Genomic DNA, 18,021 nt, shown 5'->3' on the forward strand with positions numbered 1-18,021 from the left:
TAAGCTATACACAAATAAATTATGGAGACCTAGAATGCATTAGTGAAAGATTTATGGAGTTAGATATATAAGGGCAACAGACATCAGTCCATGCCTGCTTTGTAGAAGGCTGCTTAACCAGAAGTCAACTTCACTGCAGACCATCTCCCTAGCTAGCTCGCAGTGAAGTTCCTGCCTACAGTTTGTCTGTTATAAATCCTTGGGCAGTGTCCTACACATGCACACAAACACCCCACCCACATATATGTGTGTGTGTGTGTGTGTATTGATTGGTATTAGGAGGGTCATCCAGTTGAAACAATAACAAAAATAGCATGCATGTGAAAGAAATGTTCTCCTGATCCCCTGACCAATCTTGGAGGGCAGCAGATCCAAATGAGAATTCAGTAAAAATTGTACAACTCCTCCAAGCCATGGCATCATGGAGAGTGAATGTGAAATGATGTTTAATAATTGGGACAAAAATTCTCTTGATTATATAATGAAATGAGAGGTGGAAGTGAAACATAAAAAGTAGGCTAATTTAATTTTCTATTTTAGAATTTCATTTTTTTAGCAGCAACCTTTATGACTAATTTAATGTTTTGACTAATTTAATGTGTTTCACCTATTTCAGTGAAACGCTTCTGTCGGAAAGGAATACCAAATGAATATCGGGCAACAGTAAGTATGAAGTTGTTAAACCAACAGTTCAAATTCATTGCATAAATTTCCTTAGCTTTTTTTACATTTCAAAATGAAATACACAAAACTCTTACTCTTTTACTTGTTTCAGTCATTTGACTGCGGCCATGCTGGGGCACCGCCTTTAGTCGAGCAAATCGACCCCAGGACTTATTCTTTGTAAGCCTAGTACCTATTATATCGGTCTCTTTTGCTGAACCACTAAATAATGAGGACGTAAACACACCAGCATCGGTTGTCAAGCAATGCTAGGGTACAAACACAGACACACACACACATATATATATATATATATATATATATATATATATATACATATATACGACAGGCTTCTTTCAGTTTCCGTCTACCAGATCCACTCACAAGGCATTGGTCGGCCCGGGGCTATAGCAGAAGACACTTGCCCAAGATGCCACACAGTGGAACTGAACCCGGAACCATGTGGTTGGTTAGCAAGCTACTTACCACTTAATATGAAAAATTTTAATAGAGCAACAGTAATTCTATTATTAGGTACTGTGATAAACACACATGTGACACCTCGAGAGTTTCTTCTACCAAGCTTTGGTTTAACCAAATTCTTGTGAGTGAAATTTTGCAGATAGGAATTGTGTGAAAGCTCCTTGCTGGATATGTTCCAGCACATGGGTAGCAGACTTAATCCTTTACCTGGTTTAATAGCACCACCTAATGCTGGGGGTCTTTAAGTTGGCTTTGTTGCAAGCACTCAAGCCAAGCTTTGTGGATATTGTCCTTTCTTCCTCTACCAGTGACAGGGGTACTGAAAAAGGAGTTATAGATGCTGCCCTTTTTCTTTAATTTTATAGAAAGTAGAAGAAAAATCATATATGAAATGTCTTTTATAGTTCTTAACCTTTCCATAGCCATATTGCTAATTAAATGCACTGATCTTGTGTTCCAATTAATTTTGAAAATCAGGAATTTTAGAGGATTTAATAAAATAAATAACTTTTCTTATTAAGCTGGTGTTTGAAACATAAATGGTTTTTTGATAAAATTATGATGTGAGATTTTAATTTTATTATTATCAAGTTATAAAGAATGGGTTTTGTATCACAAAACTAGGAGCAGTCTTGTGTGGATTTATAAGAAATTTAATGATTTGGTATTGAGGAAGAGGCTGTATTCCTGACTTTCATATGTTCTCTGAGATCAGTGAAATCAGTGTGGTTGATGTTCTTTTTGAATAGCTATGAGCTGATGAGCATAGACGGCAGGAAAGAAATTCTAGAAGATAAGGTTGTTGGTGGAAGGCCCGCAAGTGGGCATTGGACAGGCTGATAAAAAGAGGAAATACAAATAGGTAAAGAAAGTCTGAGTGGAAGGGAAATGAGACCAGCCAGCTCTAAAGGAGCAGAGGCCACTGTAGTAGTGATAGAAGAGGCAGTATTCCATCTGTAGAACAGAGGCTGGAGTGTTTTGAAGAATAACATCATGCTAATCAGTTGGGTGTCCCACCCCAAATTTTTTTTCCTTTGTGGTGTCTGATGTCTGTATGTATGTATGGGAGCAGCACTGTCTTAAATGTAAGAGCAGTACTCCATTGTTGGTTTGACCTTGTGTAGCATGAGTAAATAATTATGATCTCAAGTATTTTCTGGCTTTGAAAAGTTAGGTTAGACTTTGCTATGTTGAGGATGTGAGATCATCTGGAGAGAACATCATGGATGATGAGGCTGAGGATTTGCAGTGACTTTGAGGGTTTTAGATGAATGTTGTTCATATTTAAAATGTGTGTGGGATGGGGTATAGTATTGTTTTCTTTATGTGTGTAGTGATTGTGCTTTTGTACTTTTGAAGGAAACATGACCCCCATGAGAGAAGGTTTGTGATCTTTGTTCATGGTATCAATACAGGCTTAGTGCTAGGCATCTTGGTTGTTTGTGGATAATGCTTGGATATGGAAGGTTAGGGAAGAGAGGATAGTGGTGTCGTCAGCATAGGAGAGGGTGTTGATAAAGTGTCTCTCAGAGAGAGTTTCTTCAGCACATGATGCAATGATGTGACTGACAAGAAGCCACTGATAGACCCTTTAGGCAGGTAATTTAGATCAGAGATTCATATTCCAGAAAATGGTTTTATACTTAGCTTTTCTCAAGTGCAACAATATTACTTCCTCTAAATTTCTGAAGGGCAAGGGTCACTGGGGAATAATGTAACAAAGTAAGCCTCCTGTTGATCTTGGCTTTACATAACTTATGTACTGATGATCTTTAAAGGTTGTGAGGTATTCAGCTTGTCAAACAATGTGGTTGTCAATGAATGTCTTTTATTGGAACTTTTGCGGCTATGGTCTTGTACCTGCTGCATAGTTTGTCAGCCTATGTGCAGGATACTTTTATGAGACACCACTTGTGTAGATGGCTATTGGCTTATAATGAGCTCAACTGTCCATTGCTAGGTCCTGTTTTTAGTCCTGTAGAGTCTTCCACAACACCTGGCAAACCAGATAGGGAAGCTGGTTTAGTCATCATGGGAATGTTAAAGTCTGGTAGTTAGACCTCTCATAACATATGTCCTTAAGAACCTATGTTGGACACAGGAATGTGCATTGTCTCAGAGTTCACACAGCCTGGAGGGAAATTTGCTCTTGAGTTGGAGTCAACATCCATGAGTGATATGTGTAGACTAAAGAAGAAAAATGAATGTCCATCTCTCCTCATATGCTGGAAGTAGGAGCAATAGAGTGTTGGTTGGTGAAGTCAAAGGAGTTTCCCTTCTTAGGAATGGGATACATTGTAGCATGTGTTGAAAGATTGAGATAGATCTCCACAGAAGGAGAAAGATTGAAAAGTTTGGTGAGAAAGATCTCTGGTGTACAGTATTTGAGGGTAATAACGAAAGGGGCATTGTCAGGGCTAGTGGTTTCATTGGCTTAAAGCAACTGGAATTGCTACAGTGTTTGGTATCCCATCTTGGATGACTGGGTAGGATAGTTTTGGAGAAGATTTTCCCAGTCTGTGCAGTGAGGTGCAAATGTTGTGATTGCCTTGTGGGAGTACTTCTTACAGAACCTTCATGGTTGAGAAGGAAAGGAAAGAGGGGCTGAATAAAGTTAATATGCTTTTGTCATTGGTCTAAAAAGAACATGGCTGCAGTTTGGGAAAGCAAGCTTGCAGACTATGCAATGTATGGAATCATTTGCATTTCAGTTGATAGCCTTGTAGAAGTTGCAGTGGTAGGTAAAAACCATCCAATTTGCAGAACAGGTGATTCATAGATTATGTTGTTTGCCTGAAATGCTGCAGTGAAATTAGGAGAGTGAACTACTTGGTGTATATAGTGTTTTGAGTGTCTTGTGTGTATTGGATGCAAAAAGTCATGCCTAAGAAGATGGTTTCAATCACTTTCAGTGCCATCTCTGACAGATCAAAGGTGAAGTACATCTACTGCTAGGGAGTTACCATAGAACTAGCAGAGCTCCAACCAGTCAGCTAACTCAGTGTTATAGGGTCCAGGAATAAGTGTTATGTAATTTGTGTGGATGGTTGAGTCAAGGCATTGATTGGATGACCTAATAATTGCAGAGAATCTGATGGACTGGCAGAGGCTAGATTTGGACATAAAAAGAGAGTGGTTTTATATTCGATAGGGATTCATGTAGGAGAAGAGTGAATGTTTTCTGTAAAGAGTGAATGTTTTCAAAAGATTCAGTTTTTTCACTAGCAACATCAGTGTGGGAAGAGATTGAGAGTCAGAAAGTGTTGTGAGAATTGAAGTTACTGGGTATGATGGCTTCAGAGATGGCACAGCATAGATGGGTTGTAGGTAAAGTGTGAGAGATTTGTGCCTCTGAGTGGAACAAGACGTATGGTTTATTTGTTAGTGGAGGTAATGTGTAGAATCTAGTATTGTATCATAAGAGTTGATATTTGCGTACTAGTTGCATGAAAAACTGCTGCTCCAGTTCAACTAATTTAAACTCTATTTGAATTTTTAATATTTTATATAAACTTATAATTTTATTGTTATAAAATTTTGACTTTTCCCTGATTTTTCATTGAACTTTCTCTCTTTTAATTCGAGTTTTCCCCCTTGCTAATATAAGAAAAACATTAAAAAAACAATTGTGAACAAAAGAATAAATACAATGATTTTTATTCATTTATTTTTGATTATTTTGGAGATGTACTTGCATAGCAAGTGCTTTGATCTGAGATCGTGTGCTGAAACGAAAACAATTGCAGCGTGGAAGGTGTTTGTAAGCCATTTAAGAAACACACAACAGTTCGCGGTCTTAAAGCGCCGAAAATATTTTGACAAATTAAACTTAAGTGTTGATTATGTTGATAAAATTGAAAACTGACCTGAAAGAATTATTTCCCTTTAATACTACATCATTATATATCTTTTTGCCAGAAGTTTACTCATGAGTCATGATTAAAACATAAAGAAAACAATAGTCTCAGTCTGTTCAACAAGAAGAAGAAGAACAACAACAGTTACCACTGAAAAGACATGATATATTAGACAATGTAGCCCTAAGTATACTATGTTTTAAAAAACAAAACAAGAGAAAAAACCCACCAAATGTTCATGGTTGGAATGTTTTTGGTCATAAGCCATTGGTGATAGGTCTGCTTGATCAGTTCTGAACTTGGGCTAAACATTAACAACCGCGTAATCTCATTATCATTTTCCATTTGTCTTTACGTCCCCACATGTCAGTTGAATGTCCTCTCTGTATTCAGGCCTTGTGCCTATAATAAAGAGAAAAACCACGTAATCTCAAGTTATACTGTTTTCTATCGAGTCACTGCTATTTAACTTGGAATTAGTTAATGTATAATAGCTGCCAGATACAGTAGGTTAATATATTATAATAATAATAATAATAATGAAATTATTGTATACAGTGCTGAGGTGCACCACAACTTGTCAGAAAGTGCGTATAAAGTATATGCAGTAGTGTACAAATGTCTGGAAAGTGAACAGTGTATGAGTCAGATACATGCTTGTGTGTGTATGGAGGGGAGAAAATCAGGTGTAGTGTTGGCGAATCTCAGGAAGTTTTGAAGGATGCAGTGCTCCGACAACTAACAACTGATGCCGGCAGTTTGTTCCATGGTTTAGCAACTCTCAGCGTGAAAAAATGTTACTTAGTTCAACCGTGTCTGATTTAAGCACATTGTTCATCTTACTTAGGAGTAAATTGGTCAGTACTAAGAAGGGCATTCTGTTGTAAAATTCTTTCACCAAAACCAAGAAGAGAAATCTGAGAGTGCTTTGTTCCTGCATAGAAAAATATATTTGTAAACAATAGAAATGTGAAAATCATAAAATCTTATTTTTCCTTGTTTATAATATTTACCTGTATTAGAAATTAGTTCTAGTTTAGAAGTTGGAATATTTGGGAGGCTAAGGAGATACGCTTCTGATCACATGATCTTAGAATCCTAGAACCCTTGTGTTATATGTGTTATGTTGTTCAGCAAGGTAGATTCCTTGAATAACAAAATGCCTACACTGTTTTAAAGTAGGGAGGTCATCTAGCTATGAAAACACTGCTCAAGCAAATAAATCTTAATAAAAAATGCTTTAAAAACAGTATATATGTGTGTGTGAGTGCACACACACACACACACACACACACACACACACACACACAATTACATAAGTAGAATTTGTTTGTGGCAGATGTGAAGGAGCAATAAATAATGAGAGCACACAAGAAAGAGATGTTCCAAAATGTCCAGAAGGCTCCCTAGAAGTAGTTTCAGTTATTTAGGTGACTTAATTAGCAGTGGAGGAGGATGATCTGAAAGTATAGTTGCTGGGATACGAATTGGTTGGAGAAAGTTCAAAAAAGTTTTACCTCTGTTGGTAACAAAATATGTCTCTCTCAGAATGAAAAGCAGATTGTATTGGTGCCTGTGTATGAAGAGCAATGCTACATGGCTGTGAAACTTGGGCTGTGAATGCAGAGGAAATGTGAAGACTTGAAAGAAATGAAGCAAGTACGCTCTGATGGATGTGTAATGTTAGTATTCATATACAACGAAGTACAAATGTGCTGAGAAAAAAAAAATTGGGCGTTAGAGGCATCAGATGTGGTATGCAGGAGAAATGACTGTGCTGGAATGGTCCCATGGTGTAGATGGATGAGGATAGCTCTGTATAGAAATGGGAGGAACCTGTGTAAGAAGTAGACCTAGGAAGAACTGAAACGAAATTGTGAAGACTGATCTCAAAATGCCGAGCTTCTCAGAGGAGATGATGAGGGACCAAGATGAATGGTGATATTCTGTGCTTGAGAAGACCCATCTGTCTCAGCAGAATTGAAGCTCTGTGAAGCCTTCCTCCACACTTCATCTTCTGACTCCTAATCTTCTACGTTGCTCTATTTTCTTTCACTCGCCCCTACAATGAACTGATATCATCTACATATAACTCATTCCCTATCTCTAATTATCTGCCACACTACATTTTACTCCATGCACTCACCTACACATTCATCTTTTCAGATTTACAGTCCTATTCTGTCTCATATTCATGGTATACCTGGACTTCACATCTCTTTCTTTTCTGTCTTTCTCTCTCTCAATTTCCAGGTGGATAAGCCATGTATTCACTTCCTCAGCAAGACATCTGCTCCTCTCTATAATAGTTTCTTATTCCTCCAGTCTAGTCAGTTGAAGGGCCTTATCTTTCAGGTACTTGATAATCTCACTGGTACGAGTGCCACTAAAAAGCACCCAGTACACTTTGTTAACTGGAAAGGGCATCATGCTGTAGAAACCAAACCAAAACAGAGGGCTTGTGTGTTCTTATCAAACTATCCACTGCATGCCAGCATGAAAAACAAAGAACATCAAACGATTAGTGGCTGTGTGGTAAGTAGCTTGCTAACCAACCACATGGTTCTGGGTTCAGTTCCACTGCGTGACATCTTGGGCAAGTGTCTTCTGCTATAGCTCCGGGCCGACCAATGCCTTGTGAGTGGTTTTAGTAGACAGAAACTGAAAGAACCTGTCGTATATATGTGTATATATATAAGTGTGTGTGTATATGTTTGTGTGTCTGTGTTTGTCCCCCTAGCATTGCTTGACAACCGATGCTGGTGTGTTTACATCCCCGTCACTTAGCGGTTCGGCAAAAAAGACCGATAGAATAAGTACTGGGCTTACAAAGAATAAGTCCCGGGGTCGATTTGCTCGACTAAAGGCGGTGCTCCAGCATGGCTGCAGTCAAATGACTGAAACAAGTAAAACAGTAAAACATATATATATATATAACATCATCGTTTAACGTCCACTTTCCATGCTGGCATGGATTGGATGGTTTGACTGAGGACTGGTGAGCCAGAGGCTGCACCAGGCTCAATCTGATCTGGCAAAGTTTCTACAGCTTGATGCCCTTCCTAATGCCAACTACTCTGAGAGTGTAGTGGGTGTTGTTATGTGACACCGGCACGAGGGCTGGTCAGGCAGTTCTGGCAACGACCACGCTCAAAAGGTGTTTTTTATGTGCTACCTGCACGGGAGCCGTGCGGTGGCACTGGCAATGACCCCGCTTGAATGTTGTTTTCACATGCCACTGGCACAGGTGCTGGTAATGATCATGCTCAAGTGGTGCTTTTCACGTGCCACTGCATGGGAGCCAATCCGTGGCCCTGGCAACGATTATATATATATATATATATATATATATATATATATATATATATATATATATACATATAGTTTTTGTATGTGGCAGATGCTCGGGAGCATTGACCTCCGAAGATCTGCAGAAAACAACTTCCGTCACTTTGCAAGGGGAAAAATTAGAAGTAGTTGATAGCTTCCGTTATCTAGGTGACCAAGTCAGTAGTGGGGGTGGGTGCGCTGAGAGTGTAACTGCTAGAATAAGAATAGCCTGGGCAAAGTTTAGGGAGCTCTTACCTCTGCTGGTGACAAAAGGCCTCTCGCTCAGAGTAAAGGGCAGACTGTATGATGCATGTGTACGAACTGCCATGCTACATGGCAGTGAAACATGGGCCGTGACTGCTGAGGACATGCGTAAGCTCATGAGGAATGAAGCCAGTATGCTCCGATGGATGTGTAATGTCAGTGTACTTACTCGACAGAGCATTAGTTCCTTGAGAGAAATGTTGTACCTAAGAAGCATCAGTTGTTGTGTGCAAGAGAGATGATTGCGCTGGTATGGTCATGTGGCGAGAATGGATGAAGATAGGTGTGTGAGAAAGTGCCAATCCCTAGCAGTTGAGGGAACCCGTGGAAGAGGTAGACCCAGGAAAACCTGGGACGAGGTGGTGAAGCACGACCTTCGAACGTTAGGTCTCACCATGGAAATGACTAGAGACCGAGACCTATGGAAGTATGCTGTGCGTGAGAAGACCCGGCAAGACTAGTGAAGCCATAACCCATGGCCACTACCTGGGACGTAGTCAGTCCACCTGTGCATACCTTCCTGCTTGTGATACTTGTGAAGACCTGTTGAGGCAAGTGAAAGTCAAGTCAAATCGAATCAAATCAAATAGATGAACATCAATGGAATTTGTATCCTTGTGGTACCAGTGTCGGTGGCACATAAGAAAACCATCCGAACGAGACCGTAGCCAGTACCGCATTGACTGGCCCTGTGCTGTGGGCACGTAACAAACACCATCCGATCGTAGCCGTTCGCCAGCCTCGTCTGGCACCTGTGTCGGTGGCACATAAAAAACACCATCCGAGCGTGGCCGTCTGCCAGCCTCGTCTGGCACCTGTGTCTGTGGCACATAAAAAACACCATTCGAGCGTGACCGTCTGCCAGCCTCGTCTGGCACCTGTGTCGGTGGCACATAAAATCACCCACTACACTCTCGGAGTGGTTGGCATTAGGGAGGGCATCCAGCTGTAGAAACACTGCCAGATCTGACTGGCCTAGTGCAGCCTTCGGGCTTGCCAGACCCCAGTTGAACCGTCCAACCCATGCTAGCATGGAAAGCGGACGTTAAACGATGATGATGATGATGATGATGATGATATATATATATATCATCATCATCATCATCATTGTTTAACGTCCATCTTCCATGCATGCATAGGTAGGATGGTTGACAGGAGGCAGCCAGGTAGAAAATACCCTGGGCTACTGTGTCTTTTTTGGCAGGGATTTTACAGCTGGATGCCTTTCCTAACATTAACCACTCTGCAGAGTGAACTTGGTGTTACTCTTACTCTTTTACTTGTTTCAGTCATTTGACTGTGGCCATGCTGGAGCACAGCCTTTAGTCGAGCAAATCAATCCCAGGGCTTATTCTTTGTAAGCCTACTACTTATTATATCACTCTTTTGCCGAACCGCTAAGTTACGAGGACATAAACACACCAGCATCAGTTGTCAAGCGATGTTGTGGGAACAAACACAGACACAAACATATACACACACACATACATATATACATATATATGATGGGCTTCTTTCAGTTTCTGCATACCAAATCCACTCACAAGGCTTTGGTTGGCCCGAGGTTATAGTAGAAGACACTTGCCCAAGATGCCATGCAGTGGGACTGAACCCGGAACCATGTGGTTCATAAGGAAGCTACTTACCACACAGCCACTCCTACGCTTATATGTTCTTTACTTCTCTACTATAGTCTCATTCAGTTGAAAGGGATCTTAGTCTTTCTTACAAGCTATATGGTAACCTCACTGGTGCTGGTGCCATGAAAAACGTGTCCAGTATATTCTGTAAAATGGTTGGCATTAGGAAGGGCATTCAGATATAAAAGCTATTAAAACAGACATAGCATAATGCAATTATCTGATCTGTCAGATCCTGTTGAACTGTACAACTAATATTGGTGTGGGGAGATGGACATTAAAAGATGATGATGATGATGAAAGCCTGGATCCATTGAACATTTGCCTTATACTTTCATCTACATCAAGAATTAGGCTTAGACAGGAATATTTGGAATAATATTAATAGCTCCATTATTTGGCTTGCCTGTAAAAGAAGATGTGTATATTTTCTTTTCCCTAAATTAAATGATATTCCCCTTTGCCAGAACAATGTAAAAATTGGCTTCAACAAGATGGGGAAAAATTATTGAAATGAATCCTTTCGAAGCAGCTGAATTAAGAGATGTAATCCAGATGAATAATTTCACAGGTTTCCTCACCTGACACCTCTTCATTTTTCTTGTGAAGAGATCGAAAGTCAAAACTATTGATGTATTCAAGAAGGTAATTTCCGCTTGAAATATCTCTACATATATTGTAAGAAAGGTTCAGAGTTCATGTTATCAAATCAATGTAAATGCTTAAAGCTGGAGAGCAGCCATTAGTTTTGTTGATTGTAGCTCTGTCTGAAGTCAACTAACATCTTATCTAAGCTGTTCCCACCCAGTATTAACATGATTTACATTATTATAAAACCGACATGATATAGGACCACCACAAACTATCATACTTGTCCTGTGGACTAAACATTCCCTATTGTGGACTGTACTTACACACGTATGCTTACATGTGTACTCTCTCTTTCTCTCTTACTCTTTCTCTTGTATGCACACATGCACACAATCATATCAAATTTCTCATTATTTATTATTGCTAATTCTTAATTAAGTAAATCCTATTTAAACTGATAACCCTTGCTGTCATCCCTATACATCTCATCCCACCCCCACCCCGTCCCTTAGACCCCCACCCTTGCTTTCCCCACTCTTGCCTCCCCCACACCCCAACACCACCACACCATCACACCACACACCACCACACCACACACCACCATATCACACCACACCACATCACATCACACCACCCTGCACACACTAGTATTGACCACTTCCAGCACACACTGTAACATGGTTGGCGTTTGGAAGGGCATCCTTCTGTAAAAATGTGCTTGTGTCATGTAAAAAGCATCGAGTCCACTCTGTGGAGTGGTTGGTGTTAGGAAGGCATCCAGCTGTAAAATCCCTATCAAAACAGCCTAGGGTATTCTCTACTTGGCCGCCTCCTGTCATCCATCCTACCCATGCATGCATGGAAGATGGACGTTAAACGATGATGATGATGGTGATATACAGACATACATATATGTGTGTGTGTGTGTGTAGACATCACATGATGGTTGTAAATAAGCATCATCACCCACCATACATGTAAGATTGTTCATTTCTTGTTTTCCTTGAAAAGCATGTCCGTCCATGGGGAAAATATTACCTTGCTTGGAAACAGGTGAAATCAGTGACAGGAAAAAGCATCCAGCTGTAGAAAATCTGCTTCAACAAATTCTATCTGACCTATGTAAGCATGGAAACGTCAATGTTAAATGATTCATCATCATCATCATCATCATCATCGTTTAACGTCCGTTCTCCATGCTAGCATGGGTTGGACGGTTCGACCGGGGATCTGGGAAGCCAGAAGGCTGCACCAGGCTCCAGTCTTATCTGGCAATGTTTCTACAGCTGGATGCCCTTCCTAATGCCAACGACTCCGTGAGTGTAGTGGGTGCTTTTTACGTGCCACCCGCACAGGTGCCAGACGGAGCTGGCAAACATCCACGGACGGATGGTGCTTTTTACGTGCCACTGCCACGGGGGCCAGGCGAGGCTGGCAACGGCCACGATCAGATGGTGCTTTTTACGTGCCACTGCCACGGGGGCCAGGCGAGGCTGGCAACGGCCACGAACAGATGGTGCTTTGTAGAGATCATTTGTAGAGATCATAAATCTAGAGAAGAAGCACACTCTAAGATGTAGAGCATTGTATATTTTAATGGGGAAGGCCAGTTTATGAGATTGCCCTGGGTTTCCTGTCTATAAAGGGTTTAGCTTTATGGCATATCATCGGACCCCAGAACCTGTTGGCTTAAGACCTTTTAGGCCAACAGTCTTTGGAGTCTGACAATACACCATAGAGCTAAACCCTTTATGGATGGGAAACCCAGGGAAATCCCATAAACTGGTCTTCCCCATTAAAATATATATATATATAAAGTTAATCCAAACAGAAAACAAAAAAGACAACAACGCAAGGAGGTGGAACAATTAAAGTCCACCTCCTTGCGTTGTTGTCTTTTTTGTTTTCTGTTTGGATTAACTTTATATATATATATATATATATATATACACCTTAAAAACCCATGTAATTTGCACATCTGTGTAATTTACACAGGTGATTTTCAGGAGGAAAATTGTCAACAAATGTTTCTACTTGTGTAAAATTTGCACCCAAAAGATTTCAGAATTGTCGATATGACCAGGGGGAAAAGGTTTTCAATTTAGTTGTATTTAACATAATTTCACTTACTTATGATTAGATTTTATAAAATTTTCATTAAATTAGAATAATTTCTGTTTAACAGGTATCACATTGAAAGCTATTAAATTACAAAATGTTTGTGTTGTTTATAGTAAACTTTATTTTACATTTCTTGCCCTCAAGAGATTATGTCCCATCTTTAGCATTCTGATCATGCAGGCAAAGACTATGGTAACCGTTCTCTCTTATTTCTTTCATTAACCCACTGATACACTAAAGTGAATGAGGTAATGCAGCTGCAATCAGGACCCGAAACCACATTATGGACATAGTTATATCATTATGCATGTACTGAACTACAGCACTTAGCTGGATGATTATATCTGTTTTACATTGGTAAGGCTTTAGATAGTAAGATGATTATCATTTTGTTATATTACATGACATACCTAACCAGACAATCATGCCCATACAACACTGAAACATTTATCAGGTTTAGCAACAGCAATGAAAAGACATTTGAAAGTTTACAGTTTAATGCTAAGGAGCACCTATGTTGCACATCATTTCAAGTGTTGTGACCAATACTGAACAGCTGGACATTGAATGGAAACATTTCATGAAAGCTCTTCTTTGTTGTATTGATATATATATTTGCTTTGTTGTATGTGTTTTGTATAATTTTGTTTGTAATTGTATTTTTCTTTTGTAGGCCTGGATGTCACTGTCCAAAGCAGACAAATATATGAAGAATAACCCAAGCTTATATCAAGAACTTCAGTCACAGACTCTGGATTTGAAAGTAGAAGAAAGCATCAAACTAGGTGGGAATAATTTTCAAATTAAGCTAATTAGTACTAATATTATCAACTTAAATTGAGTTTTATTGATTATTCTTTCAGTTATATTTATAAAGGAATTTTGAGAATTTCATGTTTCTCGGAAAGAATAAAACTTTTAATCAATTTGGCCACTCTTAGAGAAGGTACAATAGTATTCAATGACTTTAAAAAGCTATTTATCAAGCCTGTCAAATTTAAAGTAGATTAATATGTGGTGTTTATTATCAAAACAAATGTTTCTTAGATCATTAGTGCTACTCTTAATCAATGTATAGGCCTGTAGTATTTCCTTTCTGGTATATCCTTTCTGGTATAAAATTCTGCAAAGGTAAGTGTGACTCAGTTATGCAAGAACTGAGTTAGCCAAAAAAAAAAAAAAAAAGACATCAGTTTATTTTAAACAAACGATTTTCCCAAGCCAATGATCCTGGAATCTGTAACTTATAAGTTCAATTTAAAACAAAAAAAGTGAAATTAGAAATGAGAAAATATCATGCTGATGATTAAAATTCAGGCTGTTCTCTGAAGAAATCTTAGTCTCCTGGAACCCTTCATGGCTACAACAGATCCACTACTGCATGATTTTCTTTGTAATGCAGCTTCGCAGAATAACCTTTTAGAACTTCATAATTCTCCTTGCCATCCTGGCATTATAAAGTTGATGTAGTCTGTTTGGATCTGAAATTTTCTACATTCAGTGTTTACTATTAACCCTTTTGTTACTGTATTTATTTTGAGATGCTCTGTGTTTTTCTCAATTATTTTAGATATAACAAAGAATTTAGTAAAATAATAAAGTTATCATTAAGCTAGTGTCAGAGACCATTAATTTTGACTAAGGTTTGGTGGAAGATTTTAATTCAAAATTTATGAAAACAAGACATTTGTACTACAGAGCCAGAGCCGGTTTCAGCCAGGTTGGTAACAAAAGGGTTAAACCTGTTATTTTTAGATGCCATTGTTTGACAAAGTTAAGGATCTGTTTCTATCACCAAGAACAATAACTTATAAGATCCCTGCATCCATTTCACTGCAGAATAATGGATTTTTATGAATCCATTACTTTCATCATCAAATAATAAATGTTGTTTAATTGTTGTTGATTGGTCCTATTTTCCATTTGCTTTCCCTTCTTATGACTCTTTAATTGAAGAAATTTAACTATTGGAATCAAATCCCCAGTAGGCATGTAGGCATGCATTCACTTTCTCAGTGGTTAGCAATTAGAGACCATAGCAATTAGAGACTTGAGCCTGCCAAAAATTACCTTAGATATAACTAAGGTTAAGTATGATGAGAGCGCACCAACTGAAAGTATTGATATTCTTGAAAATCCCCTTGACTTATCTACTTTGACTTCCGACGAAGTTCCTATATAACAACTCAATCAAACAACAAATTAATGAATTGCCTTTTTGGACTTTGTGCTGTATTGTTCTACTTACAATAAAAGACTTATTCAAAGATATGGTTATACTTGAAGGTTTTCTCTTATTTGATATAAAAATATAGAACATTTGAAATACTGTGCTGAAAATATTTTACATATATAGAAAGAAAAGAAAAAAAAACATAATTTTATATTTTTTGATGGGGAAAAAGGTAATAGTGCTATGTCAACATCTGTTGTTGTTGTCATGCTTGAGTGATCTTTGATAAAAAAAAGATGCACCAGCTGTGACTACCATTCCCCCCCCCTTACACACAGTACTCAAGGTGTTCTTTAATTTATAAAACAGGAGTGATTTTTAGGGGAATTTGGCTGCTAATTGTGGCAGATTTAGTAACCACATGGGGGTTCCCTTAGTGGGTCAAATGTTTGTATTATGAGAATGCAGCACAATAAACAAGTGTATTGGAACTGTGTGAAATCACAACCATAGCATATTACATATCATATATATACACATACATATATATGTATATATATATATGCTTTTTATGTACCAGTGGCATGTAAAAAGCACCATCCAAACGTGGCCAATGTCAGCTCCTCTAGCCCTTGTGCCAGTGGCATGTAAAAAGCACCTACTACACTCTCAGATTGGTTGGCATTAGGAAGAGCATCCAGCTGTAGAAACACTGCCAAATCAGATTGGGGCCTGGTGCAGCCTCCTGGCTTCCCGGACCCCAGTTGAACCGTCCGACCCATGCCAGCATGGAAAACAGATGTAATAAGAAGAGAGAGAGAGAGAGAAATATTGCAAGACTGTGTGAGAGAGAATCGTGATGTCATAGGAGAGAAATGTGTCCGCATGGATGATGGCTCACTTACATTTAACGAGGCTGCAAAGAGAGAGACTTGGAGATGCCACTGTGAAAGGTTGCTAAACGAAGAGAATGAATGGGAGTAAGAGAGTTTGCCAAATGTCGACCCAACAGAGAGATCAACTATCCGAATTGACAGTACCTTGGTAGATAAAGCAATTAAAGGTATGAAGACAGGGAAAGCCCCCAGCCCATCAGGAATCACTGCAGAGATGCTTAAAATATCTGGCAGTGTAGGCTATAGTCTAGTCACCTGTATAGTCAATCAGCTGATACATGAAGGAGTCATACCCAATGACTAGCACAGCAGCACCCTAGTCAACTGCTACAAAGGTAAATGTGACGCATTAGGTATCAAGTTGTTGGATCATATGATGAAAGTCATGGAGAGGGTCATAGCCCAACTAATTAAGAAGAGAGTTAGTTTAGATGAGATGCAGTTTGGGTTTGTGCTATATTTCTGGTAAGACAACTGCAGGAGAAATACTTAGCCAACGATAAACCTCTATACTTGGCTTTTGTTGACATGGAGACAGCTTTTGACAGGGTCCCCCGATCCCTTATCTGGTGGTCAATGCAGAAGCTAGAGATAAATGAGTGATTAGTGAGAGCTTTACAAGCTATATACAGGGATGCTGTCAGTAAGGTGAGGGTTGACAATGAGTATAGTGAAGAATTCTGGATAGGGGTCCACCAAAGATCAGTCCTCAGTCCCCTCTTATTCATCATAGTCCTCCAGGCAATAACAGAGGAATTCAAAACAGGATGCCCCCAGGAGCTCCTCTATACTGATGACCTTGCTCTAATAGCTGAGTCACTATCAGAACTAGAGGAGAAGTACTAGGTGTGAAAGCAAGGTCTAGAATCGAAGGGCCTTAGAGTCAATCTAACAAAAAACAAATCCCTTTAGGTTGATGGCCCTGTTTGATCTGTAGAGAAGGCATAGCTAGATGTACCTGGTATAAACTATGGACACATAAGAGGTGCAGCAATATCCAAAGGGTTTAGAAAACAGCTTCCGTCACATACCAGGGGAAAAACTAGAAGTAGTTGATAGCTTCTGTTACCTAGGTGACCAAGTCAGTAGTGTAGCTGCCAGAATAAGAATAGCCTGGGCAAAGTTCAGAGAGCTACTACTTCTACTGGTAACAAAGGGCCTCTCACTCAGAGTGAAAGGTAGACTACAATGCATGTGTGCAAACAGCCATGCTACACATCAGTGAAATATGGGTCGTGACTACTGAGGACATGCATAAGCTTGCAAGAAATGAAGCTTGTATGCTCTGCTGGATGTGTACTGTCAGTGTACATACACAATAGACTATAAGCACCCTGAGAGAAAAGTTGGACATAAGAAGCATCAGATGTGTGTGCAAGAGAGACAACTGCACTGGTATGGTCATGTGTTGCATGTGGATGAGGACAGCTGTATTAAAAAGTGTCACACCCTGACAGTGGAGGTAACCTGTGGAAGAGGTAGGCCCAGGAAGACCTGGGATGAGGTGGTGAAGCATGACCTTTGAACATTGGGCCTCATGGAAGCAACGGCAAGTAACCGAGTCCTTTGGAAATATGCTGTGCTTGAGAAGACTCGGCAAGCCAAGTGAGACCATAACTGGCCTATGCCTGTGTTGCATAACCGGCCCATTTAAAAGTAATCTTCAATCGTTGGGCAATAAACTGTGTTTGAGAAGACCTGTTGAGTCAAGTGAAATCATTGTTGTGGCTGACGCCAGAACTGCCTGACTGGCACCCACTACACTCATGGAATGGTTGGCAGTAGAAAGGGCATCCAACTGTAGAAACCAAACCAGATCAGATTGGAGCTTGGTGTAGCTTTCTGGCTTGCCAGTCCTCAGTCAAACCATCTAACCCATACCAACATGGAAAGCAGATGTTAAATGATGCTGATGATGATGATGATGATACGTGTGTGTGTGTTTGTGTGTGTGTGTGTGTGTCTATGGTACCTGGTGATGATGATGGTGGTGGCAGATTCAA

The 18,021-nt window shown here is 39.5% G+C and overlaps 1 protein-coding gene across 3 annotated transcripts in view; it reads left to right on the forward strand.

Annotated features, from left to right (window-relative positions):
* Positions 1-18,021, forward strand: part of LOC115215714 (growth hormone-regulated TBC protein 1-A-like) — an 87,377-nt gene that overhangs the window by 53,471 nt on the left and 15,885 nt on the right. For 2 of the 3 annotated variants that reach the window (XM_029785007.2, XM_036505789.1), the window contains exons 3-4: positions 617-663; positions 13,623-13,734. In XM_029785007.2, the coding sequence (XP_029640867.1) occupies positions 617-663; positions 13,623-13,734 (159 nt within the window). Of the gene's footprint in view, positions 1-335; positions 514-616; positions 664-13,622; positions 13,735-18,021 lie in introns of those variants that run through there. The other variant, XM_036505790.1, reaches the window with a different exon arrangement.

The sequence above is a fragment of the Octopus sinensis genome, linkage group LG9 (genome assembly GCF_006345805.1).
Source record: "Octopus sinensis linkage group LG9, ASM634580v1, whole genome shotgun sequence".
Classification (NCBI taxonomy): domain Eukaryota; kingdom Metazoa; phylum Mollusca; class Cephalopoda; order Octopoda; family Octopodidae; genus Octopus; species Octopus sinensis.